This window comes from Haematobia irritans, chromosome 1 (genome assembly GCF_050003625.1).
Source record: "Haematobia irritans isolate KBUSLIRL chromosome 1, ASM5000362v1, whole genome shotgun sequence".
NCBI classification, from domain to species: domain Eukaryota; kingdom Metazoa; phylum Arthropoda; class Insecta; order Diptera; family Muscidae; genus Haematobia; species Haematobia irritans.
The window spans coordinates 108,669,280-108,680,174 of NC_134397.1; the positions used below are offsets into that span (position 1 = coordinate 108,669,280).

The 10,895-nt window shown below is 36.2% G+C and overlaps 1 protein-coding gene across 7 annotated transcripts in view; it reads right to left on the reverse strand.

Annotated features, from left to right (window-relative positions):
• Nucleotides 1-10,394, reverse strand: part of LOC142221637 (V-type proton ATPase 116 kDa subunit a1-like) — a 34,801-nt gene extending 24,407 nt beyond the window's left edge. For 3 of the 7 annotated variants that reach the window (XM_075291393.1, XM_075291390.1, XM_075291395.1), the window contains exons 1-2: nucleotides 10,278-10,394; nucleotides 8,353-10,219 (exon numbers count right to left, since the gene is read on the reverse strand). In XM_075291393.1, the coding sequence (XP_075147508.1) occupies nucleotides 8,353-10,219; nucleotides 10,278-10,394 (1,984 nt within the window). Of the gene's footprint in view, nucleotides 1-710; nucleotides 730-8,316; nucleotides 10,220-10,277 lie in introns of all 7 variants that reach the window. The other 4 variants (XM_075291389.1, XM_075291394.1, XM_075291392.1 and 1 more) reach the window with 3 other exon arrangements.
• Nucleotides 10,395-10,895: the final 501 nt, after the last annotated feature.

Here is a 10,895-nt window from a genome sequence, read left to right on the forward strand (position 1 = left end):
ATCTTTAATAACCCACCCAATATAAATGTGTAAATTAAAAAAAATTGGTTCGGTCAGAGCAGGGATTGAACCCTCGACCCTTTGTATGCACGGCAGACATGCTAACCACTGCTCCACGTGGCCAACAAATGTATGTGTCTGTTAAATAATGTTATGTTTGCATGGGCGCTGCAAAATATGCTATATAAATGTAATTTATAACGATAATTGTCTACTGGTGACTATAACAGCTACGTAGCCCAGTGGATAGTGTGATGGCTCACAAACTGTATGGTCCTCGGTTCGATTCTCCGTCCAGGCGAAAGGTAAAATTTCAAAAATTTATAAAATTAATAATTTCTTCAACATTATTTGTATTACAGAAATAGGTGCCAAGAACTAAAAAATTTCGTGGAAGTGAAAATTATGTGAGGGAATGAGCACAATCTTCTTTGGGGAAACTTCTTCCAAGCATATAATATTTTTGGGCTCAAATCGCTTCCAAACATATAACATGCTTCCTGCAAAATATGTTTGGAACATATGTTGGAGAAGCGATTTTTTTGAGGGTGTAGTCAGGTTTTCCTTCCTGACGCAAGAACTCGATAACACACGAACCGATTTCCACGGTTTTGCATTCGTTGGAAAGATCTCGCGCTCCGTAATGTTTATAGCAAAGAAAATTCAACAAAAGTTTCAACGGAAAAGCGGGAAAATATTTATTTATATACAGCGCTATTTCGGATGCATCTCCGGAACGCACGAACCGATTTCAACGGAAAAGTTTCGGGCTCTGTGAGGTTTATACATATAGAGTATTCAAGAAAAGTTTCAAGGGAAAAGCGGGAAAGTCTTTTTTTACATACAGCGCACATTACAAAAAATTATAACTTGAATTCATCTCAATTGCTTTTTATTTTTAATTTTATGTTTTCACATGAATTGTCATTCAATTTTTTCACATGAATTGCCATTCAATAAAATATATTTTTATATTGCGAAAGATTTAAGAAGTTGCAAAAGTGGTGTGACAAATATTCATGTTACAAACCGGCATTGTGTACACTGTGAAATTGTGAAAAAAATATTTCAATTGGAAATCATCAAATCATCAAAAAAAAATATTTCAATTGGAAATCATCAAATTGTGCAAATTTTAGTATGCAAAAGTGATGTGACAAATTTTCATGTGACAAACCGGCATTGTGTACACTGGGAAATTGTGAAAAATATTAAAAAAAATAATGCAGTCTATAGGGCTTTGCCCAAATAAATTTGACAAGCATACTTTTCCTCTGTTGGTTAAGCTGCACTTGTAGTTTAGTCAATGCATGGCTTTAAGCTGAGATCAAAAAACAAAAAAAACAACAATAAAAAAAATAACTTAATCGTTTACTAACATTTCAATTGGAAATCGTCAAATCAAATACGTGTATTGTGCAAATTTTTTGTGAATTTAAATAGCAGACATTTGTCTTTAATGTAGTAAATTGAACTGTGTAAATTATGGGGATCGTGCATTTGAAGTTAACTTCACCACTCTGTCCATAGACCAAAATGCCGGACGCCGCACTAGATATGCAAGGCAGCAACAAGTGTATTCACAGAATTTAAGGGAAGAAAGACAAAATATAATAAGAGAAAATGCCCGATTGAGACAACGCGTGAGCACACGAAGATCATTGGCATCATACAATCGCTTGGCATTCCAATATGATCCCATTACGAGCTACAGTGATGATGAAAATTTAGATATTGGACCAATGACGACTATATGCCGATATTGCAATGCGTTAAAGTTCAAAAGAGAAACGGCTGGATTGTGCTGCGTAAGTGGAAATGTCAAACTCGATCCATTATTTACACCACCACAGCCACTGAAATCATTGTTCGATGGAAGTGAGCCCGATTCCAGCAATATTCTTCAACACATCCTTGAATACAATAACTGCTTTCGTATGACTTCCTTTGGAGCTAATATCATTCGAGAAGGCGGCATCATGTCGACTTGCAAGGTAAAAGATACAACCAATCACTCACACCAACATAATAAACACACAATATTTCTTCAATATATGATTGTTTGCAAATACAGATACAATTTAATGGTGCCAAAATTAGATGAACCGCATCAATTTCTGCAAATTTATTTCATTTCGTGGATGGTGGATCAGCTAAATGTGCGATGCAACATACAGGGAACACAACAGTTAAAGAGACGAATAATTGAACAATTGCAAGCATTTTTTCACGCTAATACCGCTGTCGTTAATATGTTTACAACAGCATTGGAACGAATGCCATCGGATACGCACAAAGTTGTCTTAAGAGCCGACTGTCGTTCGTTCAGCGAAGAATAAATATCATGCATCGTGTAAACGAGGCACATCGTTTGTATGATGCGTTACAATATCCAATCATTTATTGACAAGGGCAAGACGGATACGACATCACGTTGAAGATCCAATTACAGGTACACAATAATTATTGCTATTACTTGTTTCCATTAACGATTCATTTAATTTTGCATTTTCAGGGGTATCAACGAATAAAAATCTAAGCGCAATGAATTACTATGCGTATCGTATGATGACTCGTACACATATGATGATTCGTACACATTCTTAAATGCCGTCGGTTATTCCAGCAATTCGCTGTCGATATGTATGTCAAAGTCGAGACCGAACGTTTAGGGTTCATCCGATTCAATCAGGCAAAGCTACGATCTGAGGGCTATATACACTTGCGTGATGCTATTCATTCAGATGGTGATGTTCAGAATATTGGACGTCTGACGATTCTCCCATCATCTTATACCGGAAGCCCACGTCACATGCACGAATATAGCGTTCAATTTAAATCCCTTATAACTTTTTTCATAATAAGCAAAATTTTAAAATGAGTCGCATTCCAATCAATATGAGCTTTTGCGAAAGCTAGCCTGGCTCTCCGATTCTTCGGCTTCATTGAAGGTCTTCGAGCACGTAATCCTGCTTCCACAGCTCGTCTGCGTACTGTTTTTGTGCTTAAATCTAATGATAACTCCCTCACTAACTCTGTTGAAGTTACGAATGGGTTTTTTTATTTCTCTGACTAGTTTTTTATAGTCTTTAATAATTTGCTGTTTATCCAAGTATTGTATTTGTTTCTAGCCATTTTTATAATTTCTGCTTAAGTCCTCCAAAATCGAACATAGACACGTACTATTGCAATTAATACTTTTTAAAAATGGTGTATGACAAAGGAAAATAGAACCAAAAGCATAACACGATTATTATAACGGTAAAAACAACAACAATTGTTTTGGTCACCTGTGTCACAGCGGAGTTGCTTTAGATTTGACCATAACTAATATGTATTAAAATTAATGATTTAAATATTTATCTGTATAGACTAATTGTTTGTTTATTTTTATTTTGTGTAGTCATATATGGTCAAATACCTTTTATAAAACAAAAGATAAAATTCGATTTTGGCGAGTATTTCAAATTGTATGACCTATTATATGTAGTAATCAATTTAGTTGCTTTAGTTTTATTTATTACGTTCACATGCAATCCGAAGTGGACGGTTATGATGGATGTCCTTACTAAGTATTGAATTTTTGGTGATACACGATGTTATATGTACTCGGTGGAATGGCAGAAGCGTGGACTACCGCATGCTCATATACTAATTTGGTTGCTGAACAAATTACATTCAAAGGAAGTGAAATTCCTGATCCAGTCACTGATCCCCATCTACACGACATTGCGAGAACACAGATGGTGCATGGACCGTGCGGTGCATTAAATCCATTATCGCCTTGCATGGCTGATGGAAAGTGCAAAAAACGATATCCGCGACCGTTAGTTGCTGAAACAGTCACAGGTAACGATGGATATCCGTCGGCGTTCAAAAGAAGATAATGGTCGAACTATCAAAAATCAAGATATTGAGATCGGAAATGAATTTATTGTACTATATTGCCCGCTTCTATCAAGAATTTTCGAAACATTCGTGATAGAAGCGCGACTTTGCAAAGGAACTCGGCATAAGTTTTTTTTTAAATTTGATTGAGGCAACTATTATTAACGGAAAGTACGCAGGTGTAACTGAACAGATTGGCTGATAAGTTCCGGTCTGACACATAGATGGCGTCGCTAGTATTAAATGCATATTATTTTTATATAGTACCAACCTTCAAATGATTCGTGTCAAAATTTGACGTCTGTAAGTTAATTAGTTTGTGAGATAGAGCGTCTTTTGTGAAGCAACTTTTGTTATTGTGAAAAAAATTTAAACAAAGGGATTTCGTGTTTTGATAAAATACTGTTTTCTGAAGGGGAAAAAATACGGTGGAAGCAAAAACTTGGCTTGATAATGGGAAATCCAGCCACAGGGAAATCTACAATAATTGATTGGTATGCAAAATTCAAGCGTGATGAAATGAGCACGGAGGGCGGTGAACGCAGTGGACGCCCGAAAGAGGTGGTTACCGACGAAAACATCAAAAAAATCCACAAAATGATTTTGAATGACCTTAAAATGAAGTTGATAGAGATAGCAGAGGCCTCAAAGATATCAAAGGAACGTGTTGGTCATATCATTCATCAATATTTTGATATGCGGAAGCTCTGTGCAAAATGGGTGCCGCGCGAGCTCACATTTGACCAAAAACAACAACGTGTTGATGATTCTGAGCGGCGTTTGCAGCTGTTAACTCGTAATACACCCGAGTTTTTCCGTCGATATGTGACAATGGATGAAACAAGGCTCCATCACTACACTCCTGAGTACAATCGACAGTCGGCTGAGTGGACAGCGACCGGTGAACCGTCTCCGAAGCGAGGAAAGACTCAAAAGTCCGCTGGCAAAGTAATGGCCTCTGTTTTTTGGAATGCGCATGGAACAATTTTTATCGATTATCTTGAGAAGGGAAAAACCATCAACAGTGACTATTATATGGCGTTATTAGAGCGTTTGAAGGTCGAAATCGCGGCAAAACGGCCCCATATGAAGAAGAAAGAAGTGTTGTTCCACCAAGACAACGCACCGTGCCACAAGTCATTGAGAACGATGGCAAAAATTCATGAATTGGGCTTCGAATTGCTTCCCCACCCACCGTATTCTTCAGATCTGGCCTCCAGCGACTTTTTCTTGTTCTCAGACCTCAAAGAATGCCCGCAGGGAAAAAAATTTGGCTGCAATGAGGAGGTGAGCACCGAAACGGAGGCCTATTTTGAGGCAAAACCGAAGGAGTACTACCAAAATGTTATCAAAAAATTGGAAAGTCGTTATAATCGATGTATCGCTCTTGAAGGGAACTATGTTGAATAATAAAAACTAATTTTGACAAAAAAAATGTGTTTTCCTTTGTTAGACTGGGGACTTATCAGCCAACCTGTTATGTATTCCTCGAATACCAATGATTCCGACTGATCTTCCGTTTGACTTCAAAAGATTGCAATTTCCAGTTCGCCTTGCGTTCGCAATGACCACTAACAGGTCGCAAGGCCAATCGCTTAGTGTTGGCGGGATAAATTTATAAAATCATTGTTTTTCACATGGTCAGTTATACGTTGCGTGTTCACGAGATGGGAAACCATACGGTTTGTTTGTGTCAACGTTAGACAAAAAAAACAAAAAATGTGGTTTACCAAACAGCATTTCAATGAAACGAATAATTTGCGGACACGTATAACGCTTCGATTCAGTAATTACTTTGGATTCACTTTCATTTAGACAAGTTCAACAAAATAACACTTTATTTTCGTAATCGAAATAAATTCATTACTGCTGTGAAATGAAATATTTGTTTTTCTTTTTTTTAAATGTAAAATATATTAAAAAATTTTTCTTCATCTTTTAATCACCAAACGAAATGTTATGGAAAACGAAGCTAGCAAAAGTTTGCTAGTATACCTACACACAAAAAATAACTGCAAATAAATATTAACAACTTTATTTGTATGTAAAATCTGCTGATGCTCAACAAATTTGTCTATTGAATATGAGGCATTTGTTGTTGAAATGTGTTTGTAGATGCTTGACAGAGGAAATAATAGAAATATTCTGAATTTTCAACAAATTGTTTTGTTGCGAAAATAGTTGACTCTATCGACATGAAAACAAAAACAAAAATACAAGACTGGTTACGCGCACATTGCTGAGAATATGTACGAAAGCTAAAGGAAGTATGCGAAGAATACCGTTAGAACAAAATGAGTATGAGCACATGCACGTGTATGATAGCAAGCAAAGAGCTCATTCATCAGAGAATACAGAAAAGCATCTATAAATGTCTGTGAAAAATTTATATTTCTCAATTTGTTAGTTTCTTATATGTTTGTTGTATTAGATAATTAATAAAACCATACTAATATCGGGATTGGAGTTATTACAATTCTAATTAACTAGAATATATATCACTTGGCAAAAAGTTATCAAAATGCTTGCTGGACCCTGGAATACTCAAATTTAAAATCGTCATACATTTACAAAACTGAGTATAGGATTTTCGACACAGAAATGTTACATGTTCCCCGTCCAAAAATAGCATTTTGATCATATTCCTTCTGTTTTTTTTTTCAATACACCAATTTTTTGTCAATACACCAATAAATTTGTTACAGGTCATTGATAGACTCCAACAAACCACACACAAATTTTTTCATTCAAATTCAAAAATATTTGTTGAGGATTAAACGTAACGTTCAACAAAAAATATTTTGTACTGTTGGATGCTCAACAAATTACTTACAAATTATGTTATTGAGAACACAAATTATTTGTTTCCTTCTGATGGTAACGATTGCTAACAACTTTTTTGTAATAATGGTTATAAAAAGTACAAATTAGTTTGTTGCAGGAAAATTAACAAATTTTGTTATTGGTTTTCCAACAAAAGTTATTGGTTCTCAAACTTATTTTTTTCTGTGTATATTTATAATATACCTACATTAATTTAAAACACCATTATTATGAAATACTTGAAAAAATCTTCAGAATCACCGTTAGATTACATATTGGTTTTAAATGCTCAATTATGCTGATATTTATAGTTAATTATGCCATAATTAACTCCATTTTATTCAGTCATTATCGGCCAACTTCATGAGAATAATCGTCAAAAATGTACTATTGTCATTATAAGTTAGTCATTATAACTAATCGCAATGTAATGCAATGTGTAATGATAGTTTCAATTCTGGTAATGCAAATTGTAATGAGTTGTGGTTACCTAGTTATTGCTGGGATGATTCGGCGGGTGAAGTTCTGAAAATAAGCCGAGAAATTCGAATGGGTTCCGAATTTCAGGCGAATTGGGTGAAAATAATTCTTCAAGACGTACGCAGTTAGTTTAAAAGGGAGGGTGGTAGCATAGCGAAAATGTACTTTTGAGTCTGGTTGGCCAACACATTTTTCTAAGCTTACGAAGAAATGACGATTAGACACTAGGATCCCCTCTGCGTATTTCCCCGATTGAGGTCACACGTGGCAATCCGATTTTATTGAAAATTTACGATCACGCAATTCAAATACTTATGCAAATACAGCGAGAAAACCTTTCTCCAGATATAGGGTGTAAAATTTCGATGTTTCGACAAAAAAAGATTGTTTGTTGAAGTCATTGCAACTATTGATAAATTTATCCGATTTACACCCATTTTCATAAAGCATTAGGAATTTAACGGCTAAAAAAGTTTTTGTTAAAGAGAGCCGAAGAGAAGATATTTGCAATCTACTTTCTGTTCACTGGCAGTTAAACCCTAACGCAGCTACATGAAAATGGTCGTCCATAAAAATTTTTAGACATGTTTGGTATAAGGAAACTTTCACTACACTCAAAAATAAGTGAATCCACCTGGAAGGAAAATTTACATTAAAATTAGATATTTTTATCATAACCGTATCACCGAATCACTAAAATAAGAAACTATTTTTCGACAAATTCAAGAACATATATCGGACGTAATTAATCGACTAAACTACAAGAGTAGCTTAACCAACTAATGAGAAATATGTGTGCCAAATTTATTTTGGCAAAGCCCTTTAGATTGCAGGATGGTTGGATAGACGGCCGTTTCGGAATTACCACATTCCTGATCACCAACCTCTACTTGCAGCGAAACTATCAACCAATTATCGAATAAATTCGAACACGGAAAAAAATTTACTAAAACATAATAAATTCCATGAACTAATTAACTCTATATTATTTTGGCCTGGAGGGTTCATTGATTTTTGACTGTAGCCTGTGAAAATTCAATTTATAAAATTAATCTAAAAAATAATAATAAAATGTATCATCTCTTTAACTATGGACTTTTTTCTATGTTCCTCGATAATTCCTACTCCCAATAATGATTGTCATACATACCTGTGGTTTGCTCTTCCTTGTGTATTTAATGTAGAGTGGTTTACCAATTAACATCCAGGGTATACAGATGACCGCTACAATCACGAATATCATTTCCAATTTCGTTTGACACGAGAACATAACGGGATCGCATCCAGGAGATACTTCGGATGACTTAAAGAGCACCATGTTAATGAACATAATCAAAACTGACGGGGCACAACCAGGTGTCTCAGCTAATGCTTCAGCTTTCGGTGAGTATTTAACCCATTTGTAGAACATCATAAATACCATGTAACCGAAGAGCAGCAAAAGGAAGATCATTTGCGGTAAAAATTCCAATAGGATGCTGGCATAACGTTTGAAATAGACAAAGTTCACCACAGACATGCAGACACCGAACACCATATGAAGGACACCAAATATGATGGACAGTTTCATTTTATAGGTATTGAGAAAAATGATTTTATTATCGGCAAACTGCCATATGGGATCCATTCCCATGGCATAGACACCATCCGTTGCATAACGGGGATCCAGTGTCAAACCGGCAGCATTTGTCAACACAGTGGTTCGATTGTAACGCACTCGCCATGCCGTGCCGAATACATTAAAGGACTTCGAGAAGCAGTCATTGTAGTGGAAACCCGTGTATATGGCAAAGATGCCCATCAAAAGAATAATATAACGGCCACTGAAGAATATATTCCAAATTTCACCACCCTTCTTGCGGCCCAATGATTTTTCAGCTATAACCATCCATAAGCCGAAGAGGAATAAAATAAAACCGTGACCCATATCGCCGAACATCACAGCAAAGAGGAATGGAAATGTGATACAGGTGTAGAGACCGGGATTAGCCTCACGATAGGTGGCTACACCGTAAGCATCGATTAGATTCTGAAATCCTCTTGTAAATTTATTTGTGCGATAGTAGGTCGGTGGAACATCGTCCGTTTCTACCATATTTAGGAAAGAAGGCACATGACTGCCCGCCGCTTTGGAACCTTCGGCAAGGGCAAATTGAACTGCTATCACATCTCGATTGGGTACCCAGCATTCACCTATAAGGCATTTACTGCTTACATCCTGATTCAACATATTCATAGTATGATATATGGCTTTCATCTTTTGGACCATAACAAACCACTTGGTCAAGTGTTTGCACACAGCAGTGAGGACACACTTGCGCTGATCCTCCGTTTGTTGCAACACAACTTTCAAATCGTCCAGGCGTGTACGTAATCCTTTGATCATTTCTGTCCTTTCCGAATGTTCATTGGGGCAGGGATACATGGAAGCATGGAATCCGGTACATATCTTTTTCACTCGGGAGCGCAACTGCTCACCTTGGAAAAAAACAACAAACACCGTCTTGTAAATCGCACTGCCCGTTTTGGGATCCTTAAGCTTATCCTCCAAGTGAGAGGTTTTTAAATAAACATTGCCACGAGCCACACGCCACAGCATGCGCTCAAAGGCATATTGCCGGTCACGGCTGACAACACCGGCCACAAAGCCCAAATGACCATCGTGGTGGTGATAATCATCGCCATGTTTACTCAATTCAATATTGACAACTTGTTGTTCTTCGAAAAATCCCTGGGTCTTCTCCAATACCCTCAACATTTCGGTTAATTCTAAAAAGTTGGATTTCAAATTTACATCATTCTGGGCCAGTTCAACAATTTCCTTTTCGGTCTTTTCCAATTGGCCCTCAAGATCAATAATGTCACGGGGTTTTGGGGCAGGTGGTATATTTTCCATGTCCAATTCTGGGATTGAAATATCGTCCTTTTTAATTTCGCTTTCAATAAAACTGATTTTTCTTTCTAGTTCATCACATCGCCTAACTTCAGATACAAACTTTCTCTGATAGGTGGTAAGGCCTTCGTTCATCTATATGGGGGGAGAGCTTAGTAAAAAAAATTGAGCTTAGAAAATATTCAGAACTTACATCGCGAAATTGCACGCAACCCTCTTCCCCAAATTGTGCCACCGTCTCATATGCTGCTTCCGGCTGCAGGAATATCTGGCACAAGGACATTTTTTCACTTCGAAACATGTCCCCCATGATGGAGCCGTTATATGGAATTCAACCTGATTAATTACCCTTTTCGTTAGCTATTTGGCAATCTTACAACTCGTTGCAAAAATCTTTTACTTTTTATATTATTGAAATCCAACTTCTCCCTTAGAGTTCCCGAAACCGACTAATTTTCTCCAATACCAATAGTTCTTCATCAAATGGTCACTTTGACCATGGTGAAAATATTTGGAAAAGATAAAGTTTCTTTATGTTTGTTTTTTTTTTTTTTATCAAATTAACCATAATTGATATTAAAACCTATGGAAATTCCCAAATGAAAATACGAGACATTAGAATGTAGTAAATGACGAATGATCCATTATGACCGTTGTTTCAATCAATCTTGTATATTAGGATAAGATGTAGGACACTACAATCGGTGGAAACAGTTGATATACTTGATATATTTTTAGCTATTCTAACTAATTTTATATAAAATTGAAAATATGTCCATAATATGAAGCTATACTGAGAAAAATTGGCCTA